This window comes from Marmota marmota, unplaced genomic scaffold, assembly GCF_001458135.2.
Source record: "Marmota marmota marmota unplaced genomic scaffold, marMar, whole genome shotgun sequence".
Classification (NCBI taxonomy): Eukaryota; Metazoa; Chordata; class Mammalia; order Rodentia; family Sciuridae; genus Marmota; species Marmota marmota.
Window position 1 is genome coordinate 6,994,389 of NW_026000068.1, and position 24,711 is coordinate 7,019,099.

The following is a 24,711-nucleotide window of genomic DNA, read 5'->3' on the forward strand; positions in this document are numbered from 1 at the left end:
GAGGGGCCACTATCCAATAGCCCCAAAGGTCATTCCCCAGTGATCCAACTTCCCTGCACTTAGCCCCACCTTTTACAGACCCCACCACCTCCTAACAGTGCCACAGACAGTTGTGGAGGCTTTCCACACAGGGTTTTAAAGAGAGGTAAGACCCACATTCCTGCACCAACCATGACACACACACACAAGCAGCCAAGTTTAAAACTGCTACTCACTTGTAAAAAATAAATGTCAGTCTCCCAGGTCGCCTTTCTAGCTTATGGCAAAAGGCAGTGCCAGTTCACCCATTGGAGTAAAAGTAGATAACACTAAGACATTGCAGCACTAAAATTTAAATGGAGGAACTGAGGATTATTTCAGCAAACTAGAAAGAAGAGATATGGGTTTTTCTTAAAACTAAGGGTAACAATTGTCCATGTAGCACTCAATAAGCTGCTCCCCGATACAGTCATACACAAGGAATTGACTAACACTGTCCCAGCAACAACAAAACTACCAAAGTCTGAGAGAGTATAACACCAGGAAGCTCAGAAAATATGTGATAAAGTCTGTAAAGACATATTTACAAAATTAGATTATCATTCTTATCAAAAAAAATTACGATTGTCAAAAGTCAAGATAAAATTTCTTTTAAATAACAAAACTTGCTTACAGTGTCTTTCAAAATATTGCCAAATTTAGAAGAATTTAACTACTACTTTTGAAAATACTGAAAAAAAAAAAAAACACAAGTGACTTGTAGGAAAATCCTGAACTTTGGTTCTGAACTGTCATTCTGAACAAGAGCAGGATGACCAGGCAGAAGAAGCCGTATGCAGGTCATAACTCTTAAAAATGTATATTGCATGGACCTAAAATAATTTTTGTTTGACTACTGAGGTCCTTTAAAATTGAACTAGTTCATATATTAGTGGCCTGCAGCAAAGTCAACCCAGCCTTTTTAGAAATGTAGGAAACAAGAGATAAATGCACAATGCTCCTGTTCTAGACTTTTAGGGGTCTCATGTTGTGGGTGCCGGTCTGAACTTCGGCCTATGGTCTCACTGTTCTTGCTGCTATATTTAAGGAGGGCCCACAGCACCTGGATCTCTTTAGGATTGATTGGATTCACTATGAAGTGAAGAGCCTGGCCTAGGGTGTTGCTCCTCTGGCAATTGGCTTCAGACACCTAATACTGGTCCATGGGTCTCCATTTTCTCACTTGGAAAAACAGAACCCGTGGGCTCATGAACTACACAACAGTGAGGAATGGGTCACATCGTGGTGATTTTCATATATCACAACATATTTAAACTTCCACTTGCCGGATTTCACTTGCTCCTAAATTTATCCACAATGCCATTATTTGACAGAAATGCATTTGATGGCACTTATCTGCTCTGATTAACCTTCAGAGAGTTCCTTCTGACAGTGTATACTGATTGTAACATCTTTCTTCTTGAACTTTCTGGTTCTTTTGTATCAAGGAAATAAACATCTATCCTATGTTTCCTGTTCATAACTTAAATTATAGATTTTTGTTCAACTGCTTTATGCTTTGCCTGGTATTTCAGTAAAATATGTGTATTAATATTGTGCTGGCAACGCCACGTCTGTTTCTCTCTTCAAATTATTTTTGCTGTATTTGGCACTGTCTTTATTCTGCTCAAACACATCTGCTATCCTTGGAGGGAATTCTGAGTTACATTTTTCTGGATTTGGAAGCCAAGGTTACATTTGTTTTATAAACCATAATACTGTAGCAAATAAAGCAACAAATACATTGACATTTTGGAAGACCTCCAATTTTTATACTTATGAACAGATGTATCACAGACATACACACACACATCCTAGTAAGTTCATAAGAGATATGCTATACTCTTCCTTAATATATTTTTATTTCATGAATCAGTTTTGAATATAACTATTGAAGTTAATTCACAGCAAGAAAGTGAAAGATATGCACTTTTTTCTCATTCTTTAGGCAGAAAAGTGCTTAGAATCTAAGGTGCAAGATCATCTCACGCTATCCCTGCCTTGGTTTCCCACAGGTAAGAAAAATCCTTTTTATTTTTATTTATTTGTTTATTTTTTGGTTAATATCTATTTTTTAGTTGTAGGTGAACATAATACCCTTATTTTATTTATTTATTTTTTTTATGTGGTGCTGAAGATCAAACCCAGGGCCTCGCACATGCTAGGCACGCACTCTACTGCTGAGCCAAAATCCCAGCTGGTTGAGAAAAATCTTGATGTGGAACTGAAGACCCTGCACTCAGACACAGAGGGATCAGGAGCCAAGGAGATGGCTCAGCAGAGAGATGACACCGTTGACATTATAATAAATAATTCTGAATTTTGGTATTTGAAATATTTATCTATATGTTGGTCTAAGAATCAACATTTTCTCATACACAGTGTACAGTGAGATTTTTCCTGGTCTATGGTTAGTTCAGAGGCATCTGGGAAGACCTGTCTCTGTGAGCAGTGATAGATCTGATTAGAATCACTACAATAACTTTGACGACGTGAAGGGAAGAAAATGGAATGACAAAGTCCAATCCAAAAAGCCTCCTTGAGTCTGCTGCAAGACCCATGCAGCACCCCATAGCCTCTCCCCTTCTCTGAAGTCCTCTGGGCCCCTGCAGTGTGTGGGTTTGCAGCTCACAGAAGCAGGCTTCACAGCAGCACAAAGACCTTCTCAGCCTCACAGACTGGGGCATGGATGGAAGACCAACAGGAAAGGTCAGAGGGCAGCAGGCAGAGTCAGGCTACCCCCTGCATAGCCTCTCCCCCAAGCACTGGCCACATCTCTCCTGCACACTGGGGCAGCCCCAGGGTGGGTGAGCCAGGTGAGCACCCTGCAGGATCCATGCTCAGTCATCCTGAACAAAGCAGCAGGGCCAGCAACAATGGGCCTTTTGAAAGGAGCTTGCAAAAGCAGAATTTTATTGGACTGTTTAAAGTGTTAAAAGAAATATGACCTCCTAAGGCAGAAGAAAAATAAAACCATAAGTTGCCTTCTATTCCCTCAGAATTGACACCAACATGCTCTGACATTGGCTCCACTGTGTCTCTGTCCCCAGGAAGTGTGAGGTTTGTCCTGCGTCCTATGCTGGGTGTGAGCCTCACTCGCGGGCATCATCCAGTGTGCTAGACCAAATGGAAGGACTGGAGTCAAGTGCTGAAGCGTATGTGCTAGTTCAGGGCTCACAAAGGCAACACTCCCGGGGCAGTTCATCCCATGTGTGCATACTTAATCCAAGTACTCTACTTTCCTGCACTTCCTTGGGTCAGTTCCATTAGCCAGAGAAAATTTCACAACTCACACCATTTAATGTATACAGAGCATCTGGTGCCTGGACATGTTGTGTTTATGGAACATCAAATGCTCGGGGAACATATGGCATCTGCCGAGAGTCAATGTTGGCAGGAGCTCTGCTGTGGAAGAGCACCAAGTGCCTGCAGACGTGCAGTATCTAGACACGTAGTGTACGTAAAGCATTTTGTGCCTGCAGAGCATAAAGAGTTTGCAGGACACCTCATGTGTGCAGACGCTTGACATGTACAGACCATCTAGTGCTTACAGTATGTCAAATAAGTGCAAAGCATCCAGTGTGTGCAGAGTGCTGAGCTGGTACCGAGTCTGGATGCCCAACTCTGGGTTGCAGGCTGGGCATGAGGAGACTACTCACCACGTTGCAGCCTGCACAATCGGGCCCATTCTCACAGGTCCTGCGGCGAGCTTGAATGCCACCACCACACTGGGCTGTGCACCGTTCCCAAGGACCCCAGCCTGTCCAGAACATGTGCGGTGGACATAGCAAATGCTCATTGCAGTATCTGTAATAGGGAAGGAATCCAAGAGGAAAAGGAAATTGTTAAGTGCCGCACGAGACAACTGAGCTTCCCACTCTCCATCCCTGCACCAGAGGCTGCGCACATGGGCATGCTCTGCGTGGAGGGGCTTGCTGTATTTGCAGTGGTTGCACATGACAGGAGGCAGATGTGGTGCTGGCCATGCTGTGTGCACAGACAATGGAATGCACAGCAGACAATGAAGAAAATGCTCAACTCACAATGCAGGATGGATCTTCCTGTGCGGCCAATTAGAGGAGAAACAAGACAAAACAAAACTCTTCAAATAGACACCCCAAAATAAGAGCAAAGAGAAACTAGCTAGGCAGGGCAATTATCTTCTAAACACAAACATCGGAAGATAAAGTAGGTTAAGAACACAAACCCAGCAGAGCTTTATTTGGATTCATTTCTCATTCCTGAATCAAGTAAGTCGCATCATCTCATTAGGGTAAGTGAAAGCATGAGTTTGGCACAAAGGCCCATGACATTTACTGCTTAGGTTATAGCACTTTTAAATTTATTTTTAGGCTCTCAGAATGTTGTTAAATGACTTTTATTTAAAAGACGACAGATTATTTTAAATGAGTTAGTATACAATTCTACACATATTTGTTGTATTTGCAGTGGTTCAATTCTAGACTTCTACACACACATCCATTTTATCAATTTTTAGCCAAATACCCCAAAACCCCTTTAGCTCCAGGACTGGTCACATTGCTGTATAATCCTATGGACATGAAATGAATCGGGGAAAATGAACAAACAAACAAACTAACCCCAAACAAGAAGTCACTCTGAATACAGCCTAGTTCACCCAGTCACTTCTGATTATTTAAAGGACTATTTAAACTCAATAGTTCACAGCCTCAGATGAATAGGGGCTCACAAGAGGCAGAAGAGGAAAACACCAACTAAACACATGGGGGTACTTGTACCATAACCTGTCGTCACTCTGAATGTGCCACACACCAAAGGAAATGCATTTCTGGAGAAGAAGATGTAGGCAAGTGGTAGCCAGCAACCAAGGAAAGAAGTTTGGGGAGTGTAGTTTCTTTACAGAGAATGTTGGGAAGGGTCAACTGTTCTTCTGTCAAACCAGAACCCTTCATGGAGAATGTGAGGCTTCAGGAATGGCTGGAGCATAAAGCAGGAAGCGAGGCCCCGTGGAAACCGCCAATAGTATGAGGCACATGGACACCCGCTGGTGTTCAGGGAGTCATGAGAGGTAGACACGAGAGAGCAAGGTAAGAAAGGTGATGGTGAAAGACAACAGGGGGAGGTGACAGGCAGCGGAATGAGCTAGCTTTGCCAGATAGAGGGAAAGAATGCGAACTTGGTTTGCAAGAAACCAAGGAAGTCCCATGGAGCTTTGCAGACAAAAGAGCACTGTCAGAGTTAAGAGTGAAGAGTCATCTTGTGGGGTGGGCACTAATCACACAGGTGGCCTGCAACCCCTGAGGTCTGAGGAGCTCCCCAAGTTTCAGTGTGGGGCCTGAACCTTCAAAGAGAGGGGAGGCCACCAGCAGGAAGTGCAGATACCAAATCGTGGAATCTGGATCGCAGCAATGCAAATGAGGGACAGTCCAAGATACTCAGGTGCCATGGTGGTGGAAAGAAGGGGGAGGAAGGAGGAAGACAGGGCTTGGTAGAGTTGATATGGTGCAGCAATAATGGAGTCCACAGCAGCCTCCCTGCTGAAGGCTGGAGGCCCTGTTACTTCCAGGAAGAGGTCACTGCTGAGGGGCCCTCAGAGGGTCAGGAAACAGACCAACAGTGTAGTTTCTCTGAACATTCACATTTAAGAGAGGCCAATAACCTGAACAGTTCCCACTCCTCATCCTTTCAGGGTTTCAGATGTGGAAATGCTAGGTCTCCCTCTCAAGGAACCAGTGTTGCAGTGCTGAGCCCTCAGGAGAGGACACTCTCAAGGGCCTGGGGACAGGGGAGGAGCCCCCTAATCAGGAGAACATGGCCTGAGGGGGAAGACTGAGGCTGCAATAGGCTGGGAGAATCTGCCTTGGGAAGTCTACCTGAAGCACAGTATTCCAAGAAGTAAATGTTAGCATATGTGTTGGTGCTCGGAGTATTCCAGGAGGAAATTGTCTTTTGTTTTGAGAGCAGGTTTTAGGGAAGTCAAGAAAACTCAGGACCTCAGAACACACTCTGCGTTTAATTCTAAATGTCCACGTGTATGTAAATAGAACCATTTCTAAACTGATATTTAAAGGTATGGCTTATTAGACTTGTTTTCCCTAATTTCAGTTTTCAGTGCACATGCACACTCGCACACACACAAAGGGCAGCAAGGGCAAAGGAAAGTCTTACTAAAAATGCTCATAGAGCCCTTGAATTTTAATAAAAAGCTCAGCATCTGAGCTACCATATCCCCAGAGCAAAATAAATCATAACGCATAAATACTTTCTTGTATTTCCCTGCAGCAGGCCACCTCTGAAAACTCTCAGCCTGTTATTATAGTTACAGATCTACTGCAGGGTAACCTGTGCATGTAGACCAGAACTTTCCAACATTGTCAATAAATCATCTCCAGGGCTGCATTTTAAGGTTGTCAGCTAATGGCCTTCTCTTTTTCCCTCTTCCTCCCTCCACAGTAGTCCTATGAAACAGGCCACCCCAGGATTTCCTGAGTTGTCACTCTCTGTAATTCCAAGACTGTGATGAGAAAGGTCAGAGGGAAACAGAAATTGCTAGGCTATCTCTCCCCTTTGTGTCTGGGTTTACCCTCAGGAATTCAGGCTGGAAGAGACTGCTCAGAGGCAAAGCCCCTAGAAGGCCCCATGCCTGGATCCCCTGCCACTGTGAGAGATCAGTTTCCTTCTGGCTCTCCTCACCCTGACCCCAACCAGCTGCACCCCCAAGAGAAGCCCCCTCATTAGACCACAGGAACACCAACAATGATGGGAAACCAGAGACCTGGCATCTCTGCTTAAGGATCTTAATTAATTTACAGACAATAGTGTCCACACAACGGGCCAGTAGTCGGCTCCTCCTTTCTCCGGTTCCGAGGCTGCTTCTGGCCTTTACCAGATGACCAGCTAAATGTTCCTAAATTTTTATTGGCTCTGTTAGTTCTCTAGTATCTTAAAGCAATGAAAGTCACAGATGCATTTCATGATGCATTAAAAATTAAGATTTTAATTTTGCTCATGACTGCTCATTCTTATTTTGCATTTAAAAGCTAACTGATGACCCACCGTGTTTCTCAATAAATTATCCATTTTTCCATAAACCTAGTCTCTGTGAAGGAAAAGCCTTCACAATTCCACACAGGCAGGGTCTCAACACTGCACCATGCTGCTTCTCGCATTTCTTTATGCTACAAACCATTCCATTCCAGTTGGGTCCAAGGTAGTTCCTTACTACAACTTGTCAGGCTGAACAAAGGAGAGCCCTTTCAAGAGCCATTTTCTCATTGTTCATGGTAAGTAATAATCCTTTTATTGGGGAATACTGGAGTAATTCAATCTCTTATGCAGCCAGAAAAAAACTGTACATATATAAAGTCCACCATGATATTTAAGACAACATGTCAGAACAGAGTAACAATGTGCAGAAAACCTCACTTTGGTTTATCACAACATGAAGCAAACATACCATAAAGACAAAAATAATCATATAATGAAATCCCATTGGTTCTTAAGACCCTAAGGTTTGATAATGCATTGTACAGACTCTAATGTGGCCCATCTGATACCTACCTGCTGGAACTCACACTTTGCTTAATCCCCTCCAACTGAGGATGGGCGAGACAAAATTGTCACTCACTTCTAGCCAACAGAATATGTCCAAGGTGATGAAAGTCACTTCTGTGATTATGACATGTAAGATCATAATGCCTTTACTTTAGGGAAGTTTCTCTTTCTGTCTTCGAGGAAGTAACGAGTAAGGTGAGTAATGCCTGGTATTAAAGAAGTGAGGGTATACTCTAGTTTATATCCAGTGAAAAACTGAGGCCCTTAGGTGGTCAGCCTGCAAGGACGTGATGGTTGCCACAACTGTCTGGTCTAAGAAGCAGATGCCTCTCCTCTAGCTCAATGCTCAATGGGAGCCTGGTGTGCACTTACATTGCAGACTGCCACCCCACCACCAAAGATAGCGGAGCTGTGTCTAGGATTGAAACCCAGAGAAGCGGCAAGCTAACACAGGAGGTGCTTGAAACAGCACATTTGTGGTAACAACACTGTTATGTGATGACTACTAGAAGATATCATAGCAGTGTGGAGTATGGTGTTCCTAAAATAAATAAATAAATAAATAAATAAATAAATAAATAAATAAATAAATAAATAAATAAATCCCCCCAAATGGGGAAAGTGCCTTTGGGATCAGAGAAGAGGTAGAAGAAAGAATTTTGAGGAACATTATAGAGAAAGCTTAAATCAACTTGTAAAGCCTATTAGTAGAAATTTGGATTTGAGGATGCTGCCAGCAAGGGTTTTAGAACAAACTAGGATAAATAACTAAACTGCATGATGAAAAAGACAAGCCAATTAGAAAATAGGAAAAGGACTCAATTAGATATTTCTTCAAATAATATAAACAATGAGCACATTTAGTCATTAGGGAAATGCCAATCAAAACCATGATAAGACTCACTTTATACACTTTATTATACTCACTTTATACACAGTAGGGCGACTATAGAAAAAGCAAGAAAATAATGTTGGCAAGAATCTGGAAGAATTAGAACACTCATACATCGCTGTTAAGAATGTTCAATGGAGAGATCTTAGTGGAAAGCTCTTTGGCAGTTCCTCCAAAAGCTAAACAAAGAATTAACATACGACCCAGAAACTTCAGTCCTAGACACATGCACAGAAGAATTTAACAGGAACTTGAACAGATACCTGTACACCAATGTTCATCATCACATTTTTGGCAATATGCAAAATGTAGAAATAGCCCACGTGGGCACCACTTATGGCTAAATGGATAAGTAAAGGCACTTACAGCCATACAGCTGAATACTAAGAAAGGAATACTACCTTAAGAAAGGAATGAGATTCTGGTCCAACTACAATGTCCATGAACCTGAACCCATCATGCTAAGTGAGCCAAGAGAGATGGCAAAGGGCAACACTGGGGTTCCACTTACATGAAATGCAGATAATAACAGGCAAATGGACAGAGATGGGGTTGGAGGTTGCCAGGGGTTAGAGGATGCTAGGATGGGGATACACTGCTTAGGAGCAAGGAGAAGGCTATGGAGACGGGAGGCTATGGCTGCACCACGCTATCCATGTGTTAACAGTTGTCAACTATACACTTAAAAGTGGGTAAGTGGCTAGTTCACGTTGCCTGTAATTTACTACAATAAAAATAACAAGGAGATAGGAGCATGTGATTAGAGACTGGAAGAAGGGAAAGCTTAGTTATCCAAAGGTAGAAAGCTTCCAAAATGATTACCTACCATAATCATGGAAAGAGGAACCTGTAGCCAAGCGGGTCACACAACTACAGAAACTCATGAGGACAGTGTGCAAGGTGCTGCCCCAGCACTTGCTGCTCACAGTAAAATGTAGGAGGAGAGAGAATTGAGGGCCACTCCATTCAACAAAGCAAACAGAGGCTGCATGGTTTTTGGGAACCTGCTTCTCCTGATGCCAAAGATGCCAAAATTAAGAAACAGCTTCTAAGCACCATCAGGAAAAGCTGGCTTCAGGGGAAAGCTAAGGGTATTACTGCGAAAACTCAGAAATATAAGAGAATCAGAGTAACATGGAGTTCAAGCATAGCATCCTTCTAAGATGTCACAAGCAAGGGGTGGCTCAGGGATCCTCTTGGTCACAGGGGGACCCTAGGAGCAGGAGGGCTCTGTCTCCCAGGCTGCTGGGGCACCCGAAGGCACAGTAGGGCTATCTTAGGGATCTGCAGGTGTGGCTTCTGTCCAGTGGGGAGACCCCAGGGAAACCCATGAAGAGCCATAAAGTTCTTCTGAAGGTTATTTTAGCAAAAATACCACCAGCTTGGATTAAAAGAGACCATTTAAATGAAAGCCTGTGGGAAACCCAGCACAGCACTGGCAATTGGGCTGACAGGCTGCAGGTGCTTGATACCTTTAAGAAAATAGGGACGAGCCAGTTGTGTAGACGGAAGCAAATTGGGCAGATCCAAACTTCATCTGAGCACCTCCCAAGGCCTGCCTGGCTAGGGTCCGGCATTCCCAGGACCTTTCCGCTCTTTCCATCTGCCTCTTTTTAAACAGCAACATCTCCTGCTGGCATCCTTTCCCTGCCCGACTGTTGCATATCGAGTGATAACTTGCCTCTCGTTTAGAGAATGGCAGACCAAGAGGCCCAGCACCCAGGGAGCCTCATGCGTGTCTGAGACTGACTTGAATGGTAAAATTCTGGGCTTGGGGAAGATGACTGAATAGGATAAGACTTTGGGGGACCTTGGGATTAAGTGAAAGGCATTTTGCATGTGGAGGGCATGAGTGACAATGGAACAGAGATCACTTGTGGCAGAAAGACCCTAAGGAGACCTTGATGGCCCTGCCCCTGACATGCACACCCTGAGGCACCCCCTCATCCTGACGGCCTGTAGCTGACTTCGAACCAATAGAATATGGCAAGCGTTGGGTCCTCTTACGGTTTCGTTACCTCGGACTGGGCTGCCATCTTGGAGGACACTCCTGGACAGATTTGAGGGAGAAAGACCACGCAGGGGAGGGTCATGTGTCTAGAAACTCAACCCTGACTGGCCATGTGCATAGGATTCGGGTAAGCTCTGTAGGAACACCAGTCCCTCTAAGACCGTGAAATAATAACCCTGGTTGTTTTAGTTTGTGGAATGATTATGACACAGCAGGCGAAAAGTAATACATACAATCACATCTACATTTTGATAATATTTATAACAATGTCCCTTTCTTCTATCCATTGGTGGCCCTCTTGGTGCCTTTAATTTTTTGGATACTCAGGAAAATCCAAGGAATAAAAAGAAAATAAACTGTCCATACATGCTAACATATATGAAAACAATAAGTGAGATATATTATTTATCTATTGATTTTTTTAAACGTAGTGTGAAAATTTCAGAGACTATTGATACAATTAAGCTCCCACACATTGGAGATTTTTGTCCCAAAGTCATTAACTGTGATCCTGGCATTAACTCAGGGATTTTTTTTTTTTTTTTTTTGAGAAAATCAATTTATTCACTTTTGGTCACCCAGGATTTCTTTAGGTTTGATGGTTTTTAAATAAGCATGATCTTGTTAATCATTTAATGTGCCTATTCCTTAGAACTTTGTACCTTCCCATGGAGATCATGGTCTCCTTTAATCTAATCTCAAATATCTCCATTGTCAGAATGAGCAAAGTTTTCCTTTGGTTTTACTTATATGGAGAGACTTCTTTTGCAACAGGGCAAAGAGATTTCTAAGAACCTTTTGCTTATGAAGACGAAAGCCTATCAGATACTTAATTTGTTGTTGTTGTTCTTTGTTTGGTTGGTTTTTCACACAGCAAGACTATTCAGTAGAGAGACTTCAATTTCATGAAAATATTATACAGTCTCTGTCTTTACCATCTGCTTCTTCATTGCTGAACTTAAGTTTTCCTCCAGTAAGCAAGCACATACCCAGCCCTAAAAGATGTTCATTAGTCTTCCGGAAATAAGGAACATTTTCAGTGTAATGGCCCCAAACTACTGGCCATTCTTTCTCCAGATCTTTTTCTGCAAGCATAGCTTTATGAACAATGCTACTCACATACAGAGCGTGCACATACTGTGGCCGCAGAGGTGGGCAGCGTCTTCCTGTCCACCTTGTTATGCTGTGGCAGCACCTCGACTCCAGGAAAGCCTTTGCACAAATGAAGATGTCTTTGCCCAGTGGACTGCACTACCTGACAACTCCCAGCACTCAGAAACTTCCCATCAGTTTTAAATCTAACAAGGTTCATAAATAGCGTGGAGACATTTTTTCTATAATTGGCTTTCCCACTTCTCAACTGGTGTTAGATGGAAAATGACAGACCCGTACAGGACCCTCTCACAGGACTATTTCAAACATGACCATCTTCCTTTTCCTCCTATTCAAAAGAATGAAATATTATTCGGTAAGTGAGCAACACAGTGAGGGAAGAAATAATGGTTCTCCCTAGTTGATTTCAGGTTGTAATAAATTCCTATGAGAAAACTGTCCACACAGCAAGCCTGTTAGTATTCATTTTTATTTTTTTAATATGTAAGTACTAATTGCACCACAAATAACTATTCACAGTGCTTTTGTAAGACATTCTTTGGAATGCATGACACTAAATACAAGCCTACTACCTTTTCATTAAAAGGCACTGGAATAATAACTTGATGTCAGTACAGCAGAATAAGAATCCAGAAAGTTCTGTGAAATTCACCTATGTGTTTTTTTTCTCCCAATAGTGACAAACTGGAACACACATTAAAAAGACAACAAAGATTTAATGATCACAGCTATGAATTATGAGGATGAAAACAAACCTCTCATTCTAAAGGAAGAAACAAATGATTAGATCCAAGACTAAACTGACAGACTGCTGTGATGTGATGGAAGGTTAAAATGCACATGGAAAAGAATCCCCACTTCAGGTCCGATGCATCCTCCCCGAGGGTGTTTGTTAACAATTAGTGTGTGGCTGTGAACACAACCAAAGCCTCAGTGTGTTTGCACCTGTATTCCAGCTGCTGCATTTTGTTCTGATGCAAACTTTACTTTACCTGCCCCACAGCACCTGGACCTGACCCTTTTGGGTTCTCCTGGGAATTGCAGCTGTGGTGACTGGTGTAGCTGAGGTCTCTCAAGAATGATCGTTCTCCAGCAGACTCATTTTCTGAGTTTCCAGGAGCCCATCTCAGAGAGGCCTGCAGCCTGGGTGTCTCCATAGCCTTGGGAATTCCTCAGCTGAGCCAGCCCAACCATGCAGGCAGCAGAATGGGAAAAGTGCTCTTAATAGGAGGTTTTGGTCAAAATAAAGATGTCACAAAAGGAAGAGGATAATTCAGCTCAACCAAAAGGGATGCCACAGATAAGCTCAGCTCGATCCAAACGGAAACTGACCACACCAATGGGAGGAAGCTGGGGATACTCTGCTGGGCAGCTTGGCACGTACCTCTCCTCACGGTTCTGTCCCACACACACCCGGCCCCCATGCCTGGGGGTGGGGTTGCTGCAAGACCGCTGCCGCACCTGGAAGCCGATCCCACAGGTGGTGCTGCAGGGCGACCATGAGGTCCAGGGAGTCCAGCCTCCGTTCCTAGGGAAAAGAAGCCACACAATCACTAGGTCACACTGGCTCAGAGTCCAAGCCCCTGCGCACCCACCGCAAATGCACATGGCCCTGGGTCACCACATGACTGTGGTGCCCCTGGGGAGAGGGAATGCCAGGGTGGCCTGAATGGGCTGGGTCAGGGGAACTTCAATGACTGTGAGCCCCCTACTCCTTGACATCTGATTTTAGAGGTAAGACAGGAAATTTAAAAATGCAATTTTAAGCACACTGTAAATCATTTTAAATGAGCGGTGTCACGAAACTAAGAAACTTTAGTCATGAAAAATGTTAATAGTTTATTTTACTAAAAAGCAATTAGAAGTAAATCCCTAAATATCCAGATTTTGTGATTTTGTTTGACTTGTATTGCATCCATTATCATCTCTGGAAAGTGCAGCTGGGAACCAAAGAGTCATTTAAAACTCTACCAACACCTCCTTTCAGATCTACTAACATCAGAGAGAGTGAGCAACCCTCCTGAGGGCATCGTGTGCACAAAGAGTGCTACCAGGCTCAGGTGTCAAGTCAGACCTCTGATACAAATGAAGGAGGAACATTTAAGTTCAGATCCTTGAAAAGTGACAAAATATAAACAGCATAAACAAGGAGTGCAAATTACATGAATCTGTCTCTATGCATCACAGACATACAATAATGCAGATAGACAAAATTATAAAATAAAAGTAGAATTAGATGATTTTATAAAATAAACCATGATTGACAACAAGAGGAATTATTTCAGTATTATATTTTTTTCCTTAAAATGCCTAAATTCATGGTCATTTATAATTTAGACATCTCCCTTAGCTATTCTTCCCTGATATTAAAAAATAAATTGTAGGTATTTGGGGATTTTAGGTATTCAGATATCGATTAAATGCAGAGTTCGAACTCCCATGTAGAGGGTCTAGTGCATGTGGAGTGAGTTCTACTTCTGTACCACATGTGGATTTCCATAGGCACTCCTAACCTCACCCATGGGATTTGTATTTCCACAGGGTGGGGAAATCGAATCACTTAAACTCTCTGCTTTTTACTTTGTACATTCCTTTAGAAACACCAGGTCCACAACTATGCCACTAAAAACACAGGTATAAATAATAATTTAAACCTTAACTTTAAGACAATCTAAAATGAAAATTCCTCAAAGAAGTTTCTTAGTGTACCTAATATTCCCCACTTTATTTGCTGAAACTTAGCAGTGATATAAATAAAATCTACATTGTTAGCCTTGTGCATATTATAATAAAGCTGCTTTATGGTAATTTAATCAAAGTAAGAGTTCCATGTTTTTCTTAAAAATAATTAGCTAGTTTCTTTACCCTCTAACTATATTCTTACAAATTACTCAAGTAATTAATTGAAATATTCAGCTTATTTACATATAAAATAAATGTTAGATGATGCTGAAAACACTGCTTTCAAAATTGTTTTGAAATTCTTAATTTCCTAAACATTTTAACAAATGTGGAATTTTATGATATATTCTTCTTATAATACACAGAATAAGTGATGAAATAAATGAATGCAATTGTAAATGTATGTGTTCACTACATGGAACTGGGTTGACATGCTTCTAAATGCTGTCCAGTGGTAGACACAGCAGCAGGCAACCAAAAAAGCATCACAGACTAATCACATATCGTCAGCTGGAACATCTCAATGATTAAGTGTGTATGAGACAATTCACTTATGTGTTTAAAATATTGTTAGAACTGGTTCGCTTATTTGATTTTTAAGTTTAAAATAACCACCCGTTGTATTTCAAGACAACTTAGATAATGACTTTCTGACTAGAATAAACACTGAAGATGTATAAATAAACCAGTCAACAATGCACTCAGATAGCTCTTTTGTAATTAAGCAGTATAGAAAGGACATCAGCCACTTATGGTAATCTTCAGATGATGGCAGCTTGGCAGCATTTATGAAGTTTCTGCCTGTCATCAATGGTGGCCTCTTAGAGTGTGGACAGCAGGCAACACACAATTTGATGGTGCCCGTGCCTTCTGTTGTACAATCTTATCTCTGCAGCCCCAAATGGCTCCTTCAACTTTGTGGGTGAGCCAATTACCCTGCAAAGACTGTCAGCAGATGCCAACATCACCTGTCCTATCTGCATGTCCCCTTTCTTATCCCTTCTCTAGGGCATGCTGAGACTTCCTGTCCAGGGTTCTTGCATAGTTTGATTCCCCCCACAGAATTTCCTCTGTCTGTGACTTCATAGACAAATGTCCACATGCTCTCTGCATGTTTAGATGGGCTCATGACAAGAAGAACACTTTTTAACATTCTGCATTAGTGTACACGCAAGGAGGGTGCCTGAAGACGGTCTCAGAGGATGTACTGATGTTTGTGGACAGGGTGCTACAGGAGCAGGGCAAGACGTAAACTAGTGTAGCTTTATAAAATTTATTTATTCATTCATTTTTAACAAAGAAAACAGGAAACCTACTCCATGGATCACATTATTTGAAGTGTTCTCCTGGTCACCCAGAGCCCAGTGTCACTAAGTGGAGACCTGAGCTCTGACTACAGAGCAGACTTCTGATCATGAAAAGATTTGGCTTCTTCTATCTTCCACCTAATATATTTGTTCTACAGTGGGGATGATTGTCTATGTATTGCAGAAATAGTTTATTTCACTAACATGGACACACCCCGGAACCAATCCAATCATGCTGCGTAAATTAGTAATATTTTCCCTACACTAATGATGAGCATATGAACAGGTTTAGATTTATTATCTAACTTGTAGTTTTAAATTCCTTCTAATTTATAATTTAATTTTTTCTTCCCCAGACCCCGTAATTTTTAAGAGGTGGATGTCCCCCGGCCTTTTCGCCCCCCATTGTCTCCTAGGAAAGGTGTGCATTAGGAATGATTTACCGAATGCCCCAGCACCTGAGTACACCAGAGCAGTCTGGGGGACGCACCTGGAACAGTTGGCGATCTCCATGCTGGGGCCTTCGCACTGCCAGCCGCCACACTGGGGGGCCGGGCTGTCACAGGAACGGGACCGGCAGAGGCAGGATCCCACAGCAGTGCCATCCGTGTGCGTGCAGGGCGTCCACGGAGACCATGGTCCAAAGTGCCCGTCCACAGTGAGATTCCTGATCTAGGAGCAGACAGAAGTGAGAGTGCCGGGAAGTGTTAAACTGCAAGCGAGTCGGAGTGACCTTGGAAGAGCCCTGGAGACATCAGAACCCCACGGAGTGTTTCTAAAATTACAGGGATGTGTGAGGGACCAAGTCAAAGTGGAGCCCTGGGGTCAACGGTTGGGGAGGGAGTTACAGAGGAAAGAAGAAGGAAAAATGAGGGAAAGAAAGGAGGAGGAAGGGATGAAAGAGTGAAAGATGCCCCTGACCTGGCAATAGGGTTTGGGAAGTATGGTCCCCTGATATGCGAAATCCAAGGAGCAAGATTAACGGGAGTGAAAACATCACAAAGGTACACACCTGTTGCCTGTGTAAGTACATTATTAAAAATGAAACATTGGTGAAGTAGTTATGGAAACCCACCCAGCTCCAGGGGCGCCTCTACCTGGCAAGGTAGGGTTCACATGCTTTGAGAGTCCATGGGCAACGGGAGCTGCAGCAGCTCCTGGGGCCAGGACCCAATCAAGCCTCTGGGACTCTGCAGGCCAGTGGGGGCTCCACATGTATCATTACCACCTGCAAAGTCCCATGTGGCTCACGGCCAGGGCTATGGTCCCTGAGCAGGGAACAGTCAACAAGCATCTGGGATCTGGGATGGACACTGTATTGGCCCCTCAGGTGAAGACGGTGCAGGTGAAGGAGCTGGCGAGGACTGCTGAGGCTGAGGGCAGCTCGAGTGGTGACAAAGAGCGTCACGGCTGCCAAGTGCTGAGTGCTCCCACCATTGCCCACCAGGAAAACATGCCCATTCCCCGGCCCCTGTGGTGTCCATCTGCAGCTCCTGCCTGGATGCAGACCATGCTGCTGCTCCAAGCCTTGCCTGCCATGTGGACTCAAACTACCAACTGGACAGATTCTCTTGGCAAAGCAGCAAATATCCTGCTGTTGGGGATTTTCCACATTCATTCTCCACCCTTTTAATGGCCTTCCTCTTTCCCCTGTCCAGAAGACTCCTGCATACACGCATGACGGATCTGTAGTTACTCTCCCTGTGATTTAAGCAGGCCTGTGCTAACAAGTGCTCACATGCTCTACACCCAGACCACTGCCTAATCCATGAACAGTGCCATTGTTGCTTGTACTATACAAAGCATCAGTGGCTTGACTGACCATGGAACTGGCATCTAGGAATATTGGTGACCAGACAGAACATTTGTACAATGTTTACACAATACAGGTCCATAGTACTCTGACTATTCACACCTGTCATTACTGCTGTGACTGTGTTGTCAGGGACAGGGCGCGGGGTGCTCTGGGGAGCCCTGCAAAGCCAGTTTTCTTCCACTGTGGTGCCCACAGGGTGCGTGTAGGCTGGAAGTGACACTGACAGTATCACACACCTGCCCGAGACAGTTCTATTTGGCTTCACAAACAAATAAAGTACCTGTTTGCCTCCCTGGAAGCATGCAAATGAAGTTCAGGCTCAGACAAGACCAAGTCTGGACTATAAGGAACTCAGTTTTCAAGGGTCCCCAAATCTTAGCTGTGTCTGTCTGCCTCTGGCTTGGAGGTGTCTTGCTGGGACGGAAACTGGTGACAAGAGTTCTTACTAGAGATAAAAAGACAAGGGACCTCCTACTATTTGGGGAACTTTCACATTGAAAACACTTCATAGCTTGTTTTTAATTGAGGACAGTTGGGGCTCATTGGGTTTGCTCAGGAATACAAGGTGTCTCCTGCTGAGCTGGCTATTGGTGAACGGATGAACAGGGCAGGACTGTGCCAAGCGGGTACCATGGTGCTGCTGTGTGTGACTTAGGGGCAGGTGATCGTCCTTCCTAATGACCCTTAACACACATTTAACAAACAACATGTGGCAGTTCACCCCAAGTGATGCAGAAAACCAAAGAGTTTAAAAACAGGGGAATTTTAAATAGGGCAAAGTGCAAACATAACCAGAACAGCATGGTAACTCGAGATACCAACATTCAAGTGGTGAAACACATTATCTTCATCCTAAAATCTAACATAAAATGCCTCTTCCTCCCTTGCAGGCCTGTGTTTCTGTGGATTAGACTTCAATCTAGACATTTTGGGAGAAGAAACACAGAAACTTCCAGAAGATGACTTCATCGTCAGGAAAAAGAGTCCCACAAACTATAAACCTGAAAGTAACCCATCTTTATGACATAAATGGGGTACCAAAGATGACAAATCCAGGGACGAAGAACTTGTCCTTGTCATGGTCCTGGCAGGAAACAGAACTCACAATCCAAGAGACTATAAAGAGAATTAGATGAGGCACCAAGAGCCGAGGTATGTGCCGAGCTAAGGAAACCTCCAAGGGGGGAAGATGGCCCCAGGACCCACCGGGCAGGAAGCTGTGCGTAACCTGAGTGCTGCGGTGGGAAATGAGGGGTCCCCCAGAGACTCCTGTGTTAATGCCAGAATATTCAGAGTGAAATGATTAGATTATGAGAGCTGTGTCTTGGTCAGTCTGTCCTAGCTTGAATGGACTGTGTGGTCACCACAGGCTGGTGGGACGTGGCTGGAGGAGGTGGAGGAGGTCTAAGCTCTGGAAGGGTGCCTCTTCCCTGCAGCCCTCTCCTCTCTCTCTGCTTCCTGGCTTCCATGAACTGAGCAGCACTCCTCCACCCGCACTTCTGCCAAGTTCATCTGCTCCACCCCAGGGCCAACCATAGACTAAACCTCTGGAACTGCGAGCCAAAACAGACTTTTCTTCCTCTAAGTTGTTCTTGTCAGCTATTTTGATCACAGTGATTAAAAAGCTGACTAACACTAGCAATTAGAGAAATGCAAATCAAAACCACTCTAAGAGTTCATCTCACTCCAGTCAGAATGGCAGCTATTATGAAGACAAACAACAATAAGTGTTGGCGAGGATGTGGGAAAAAAGGTACACTCATACATTGCTGGTGGGACTGCAAATTGGTGCAGCCAATATGGAAAGCAGTATGGAGATTCCTTGGAAAATTGGGAATGGAACCACCATTTGACCCAGCAATCCCTCTCCTCAGTCTATACCCAAAGGACTTAAAAACAACATACTACAGGGACACAGCCACATCAATGTTTATAGCAGCACAATTCACAAGCTAAATTGTGGAACCAACCTAGATGCCCCTTAGTAGACGAATGCATAAAGAAAATGTGGCATATCTACACAATGGAATATTACTCAGCAATAAAAGAGAGTAAAATCATGGGATTTGCAGGTGAATGGATAGAGTTAGAGAAGATAATGCTAAGTGAAGTTAGCCAATCCCAAAAAAACAAATGCCAAATGTTTTCTTTGCTATAAGGAAGCTGATTCATAGAGGGATAGGGAGCAGGAGCATGGGAGGAATAGATGAACTCTAGGTAGGGCACAGGGGTGGGAGGGGAAGGGAGGGGGCATGGGGTAATTAATGATGGTTGAATGTTTATTAATCATTATTAATTATTATTATTATTATTATTATTATTATCCAAAGTACATGTATCATTATTATCCAAAGTACATGTATGAGGACCCAAATTGGTGTAAGTATACTAAGTATACAACCAGAGATATGAAAAATTGAGCTCTATATGTGTAATAAGAGTTGTAATGCATTCTGCTGTCATATATAAATAATAATAATAATAATAATAATAATAATAATAATAATAATAAAGAAGCTGACTAACACACTAAGCTTGCAGACCCGAGGGGTGGCTAAGGTTGCTGCTGACATTTGAGGGTTGCAGCCTGGACAGGAGCAGCTCTGTTGAGCTGCTGTCATGGAGGCATGAAGCCCCTGTGAGAGGCACAGTCCTGAACTGAAGAAGGCCCGGGGAATTCACCGCTGTGGGCTCTGCCTTCCTACATCCCCCAGTGGCTCCTCACTTGGACAGTAGTACATCTAAGAATAGACATGTGACCCAAATGGGGCCATTGAGACTCAAAAGCAGATTGCAAGAAGCTTCCAGAAATCACTTTCCTTCAGATAAGAGGAAGAAACTCTTCTCTTTCCATTCGGACACTGGCATATAAGGAGGCAATGTTCAGCGCATCCGTCACCACTTTGTGAGCAAGAGGAGAAGGTTTGAAGAATCAGACCTGTTCACGCAGTGTCCTTCCCAAACAAGGCAGCAGAATCAGACCTGAAAATGTCACCTCTTGATGTGTGGCAGGATGAAAATAGTCCTCTCTTAGGTCCTACCCCCAAAGAACTCTATTAGTATTAGGCATATGCAATCCTACTGATTACAGCCCATTTATACTATGTTTACAGAAAAAAAATTAAGATTCAAAGAAGTTTTTTAACTTGTTAACAACTACACAAGTAGTCATCTAGAGGAGTAGTTAGGGATACTGGAGGGCCCTTTTCCCCACTAGTTCAGGGTTTTTGGATATCAGCACTAGTGACATTGGGCAAGATAGAGAGTTCTTTGTTGCAGAGTGATACGGTTTGCATCTGGGATGTTTCTCTGAAAGCTCATGGAAAGACAACAATGTTCAGGAGAGAAATGACACACTGTGAAGGCTATTACACGGTGAATGGATTAATCCATTTGATGGATCAATAATTTGAATGGACTGCTGGGTGGAACTATCCACGGATGGGGCATGGCTGGAGGAAGCAGTAGTAGTATGAGGGGCATGACTTTGTGCACTCCGTCTTTTTCTCTTCTCCACCCCCACCCCCGCCTCCTCTCTGCTTTCTGACGGCCAGGAGCTAACAGCTTTCCTCTGTCATGTTGTTCTGCCTCATCTCAGGCCAGAGCAAAGGATCCAGCCAACCATGGACTGAACCTCTGGACCATGAGCCACAATAAGCCTTTCCTCCTCTAGGTTGTCCTTGTCAGATGTTTTAGTCACCACTATGAATGACTAACACACAGGTGGTGGGAGTCTGTCCTGAGCAATGTAGAATGATTTGATCTTCAGTGACAATCCTGGTCTCCTCCCACTAGATTCCAATAGTACCTCACCCCAAGTTATGACGACCCAAATTGTCTCTAAGCATGGCTAGGTGGCCCAGGGAAATGATCTCCTCCTGCTTCCCACCTGGAAGCAATGCCTGGATATTCTTGGTGAGTTTGATTTTTTTTTTTTTTTTTAACCTTTAGGTCTGGCCTGAGATAACTGGGTTTTACGAAAATGTTCCTTTTCCAAGTATATGCCTGGGCAGGGAATGAACCAATAAGGATGACAGAGAAAGAGAGAAGAAGAATTTGAAATAAATGATAATGAATGAAGAGGGAGGAGGCCAATAGAACAGAGCAGAGATCCTCACAAAACACTGGGAAGGAAGGGAACTGCATCAGACGCAGCATTAGTGGGAGCACAGAGTGAATGCAATTCTGCAAGGTAGAGATGTGGCTTCAGGTCTGGCCAGGGCTGGGGTAGCTGCAGCCTTTAGGGGCAACAGTCATTCCAATGCCTTTGCAGTTGGTCCCATTACATTTAGGAGCTAGGAGAACTGACAATCCTCAGAGAAGCATGGGAGTAGTACATGAGGACCCTACACCCTGCATTAAGCCGTGCACTTGTGTTGGCTTTGACTCTATTATAATTTTAAGAATCTGCCTAGAAAGTAGAATTATGAATAATGGGGTATGTTCTTTAGCTTTTCTTCTTCATATCTTCTTTTTCTTAGCTTTCCTTAAACAGACAATAAGAAACAAAGCCATTTGGAACGGGGATATAGCTCAATGGTAAAGCGTTTGTCCACCATGCACAAGGTCCTGGTTTGGTCCCCAGCCCTGGGGAGTGGAATAAATTATCTAGAATAAATTCTTTGTAGTTGTGATTTCTTCCAGATTTTTTTCAAGTGACTTTCTCTTTAGCGTATGTGCTTTATATAATTATACATTAAATCTGAAACCATAATAAAGCACGTACCAGGGATCATCTGTTTAGTATGCTCCAAGCACTAGTATGTACACATATTAATCACCTCACACTCTACACCACATCCGGTGTCTGCCTCCCGATGTAGAAAGCTGAGGCTTAGGTGGGATAAGCAATTTGTTCAGTCACTCTGGTTCTAAGAGTTCTGAGAATTAGTACAAACAAGCTGAGTGCAGAACCTGTGATCTTAGCCAGGTTGTTCTGTAATGCAATTCTTGAGATCCTTTCTTGGTGAGAGTCTCAAAGAAATAAAATTTGTATCATCATACACTCCTCGTTGTGCAATAGCTAATTCCCCTTCACCCAGGAATTTCTAAATAAGGAAGATCCAATTTTTGTTAAGCATAACCTATAATCCTATGTTTGATTCATCATTAATGTTCAAATGATTCATTCTCAACTCACCAAGATGTAGATTTATTTGGTGAGTACAGAGTTCCCTGCAGTACACCTTTAGATTTTTACTCTACTAAAACCTTTATCCTCTTATGACTAAAGTTTTATAATTTCTATTTGGGTATATTTTCAGAATTAGTAGACCTTCCTTTATTTATTTTCAGATTTTATTGTACCTTTTGCCATAGATAGTGACAAAACAGGATATTGGACATGTTCCTCAGGAAGGCTTGTCTCGTGTCCTGATGTTAGTTGAATTTCATCTGTTAGTCCAGCTCTACAAATGCATTATACAGAGAGCACCTTGGAGGAGAGCTAATCTGGAGTACTGTGTGGTCCCTGACAGTACCGGTGAGAGGGGCAATCTAATTAAAGACCTCTGCGTCCCAGTTCCTCGATCACCTAAATGGGAGCAATACTGCCAATCCCTGGGGACACCATGAGCTGAATGGGGCAATCCTTTCAAAATGACTTCACATGACCCTGAACACATGGTCTAGACACCAGCCTAACCTTAGTTCCCTATTCCTTCTGTATTAGTAGGTTTCACACAAAACTCAGAAATAATTCTTGCTTGTTCTCTAAGCATAATAGGCAGGGTAATAATGGGTTAATGTCCACATACCAGCTACTGCATTGGGGAGATGGTATTTTCCTGAATATTAGGGAATACCAGAAATTTTGGATTTGAATCCTGGCTTTTTTCTCAATGAAACCCTTAGGAGAAACACTTTAGACTCCCGTCTATAGTGCTGCCTCTAAATGAGGGCTTAAGACTTCATAATTGCTAATGTCCCCTTCCATCTACAGATGCTAATTACAAAGGGGTCTGAGCAGAATCCTCTTATTGGGAGATCCATAGGTGTCCATCTGGTCATGCATTTTGACAGCTGTTGCAGAATGTATTGTGGAACAGGAACTCAGCACATGCTGTGGTACAGAATACTGGTAATTCCATTCCCCCAGAGGATGTGGGTGGTGTTCATGTATAAATAAGGCCCAGGCAGATTCTGAAGACCCTTTTACCCTTGTTAAGCAGTATTAGAAGCTATGGGGAACATATACATTATCCTTATCAGTCTAGATATACTAATTTAGATCTCTCTCAAGTACTTCAGATCCCTTAAACTGATAGTCATGTTTTACATTACAATTTTGTGAGCAAACAAAATGCTCTTCAACATGTCAGCCAAGCAGTGTCCTGAATTCTGGACTACAGAAACCCATAAACAGGTCACTTAGGGCCCTTTGTGGAATATAGGTCCCCAAAATTCTCCCTGGGGTTTCTTGGGGTCCCCTCTCAAACCTGAACTCAGGGAAGCAGAGGATATAAATACTCCTGTGACTTGAATGTGTCACTCCAAAACTGGAATGTTCCTAATGCAATAGTACCGAAGGGTGGCCTCTAATCAATCCATGAAGTCTCCTCCCTCTCTTATAGGGGCCTGAGAGAGGGGACTGTACTCTCTTGGCCTTCCTCTTCCCCCAGATAAGAGCACAGCAAGAAGCCCTAACCAAAGCAAATGCTGGTGTATTATCTTGGACTTCCCAGCCTCCAGAAGCATGAGAAGTGGATTTCTGTGCTTTCTCAACCACCAGGTTTAGGTGTTCTCTTACAGCAGTACAATTGAACAAAGATAGCCATAAATCACAGCCACCATAGAGATATGACTGGGAGATTCACTTTGGGGAACTCAGTGGAGCCATATATTGGACTAGGGATACTGCAGATTTACTGGGTAGGTTCACACAAGAGGGCCTGACATTGGCATATCAGACACACCTGCGACCCACTGTGCTTAATGCAGCAGGGTCTGCTCACTTTTCTTCAGGATAGAAAATGCTTGTTCTTGGTCAGAACCTCAGTTTATAAAGTGATATTACCTTTGGATAGATATTTATATTCATGTATATACAAGTAGATAAAGAAAAATAAAGTATTAACTGACAATACATTTTTTGCTTTGTTTTCGTTTTTTGTTTGTTTGTTTGTTTGTTTGTATTTTAACTCTGAAATTAGCCTGCATCTTACAATCCATGAGAGTTTATACCACAGAAAACAATGGTACACTTCGCAACTAATGGAAAGGCAGAAATAAAGAATGTAGTAATGTTAGCCAGTAAATTAAGTCTTTCTTTCATTTCAGTAAAAAATTAGCCTGGAACAAAATTTTTAATGACTTTCAAAAATATCTGAATCTACTC

General features: G+C 43.0%; 1 protein-coding gene across 6 annotated transcripts in view; it reads right to left on the bottom strand.

Annotated features, from left to right (window-relative positions):
* Sema5a (semaphorin 5A) overlaps nucleotides 1-24,711 on the bottom strand; it is a 447,885-nt gene that overhangs the window by 52,351 nt on the left and 370,823 nt on the right. For 5 of the 6 annotated variants that reach the window (XM_048813988.1, XM_048813984.1, XM_048813985.1 and 2 more), the window contains 4 exons: nucleotides 16,050-16,231; nucleotides 12,955-13,098; nucleotides 4,062-4,079; nucleotides 3,678-3,825 (listed from right to left, as the gene is read on the bottom strand). In XM_048813988.1, the coding sequence (XP_048669945.1) occupies nucleotides 3,678-3,825; nucleotides 4,062-4,079; nucleotides 12,955-13,098; nucleotides 16,050-16,231 (492 nt within the window). The remainder of the gene's footprint in view (nucleotides 1-3,677; nucleotides 3,826-4,061; nucleotides 4,080-12,954; nucleotides 13,099-16,049; nucleotides 16,232-24,711) is intronic. The other variant, XM_015490452.2, reaches the window with a different exon arrangement.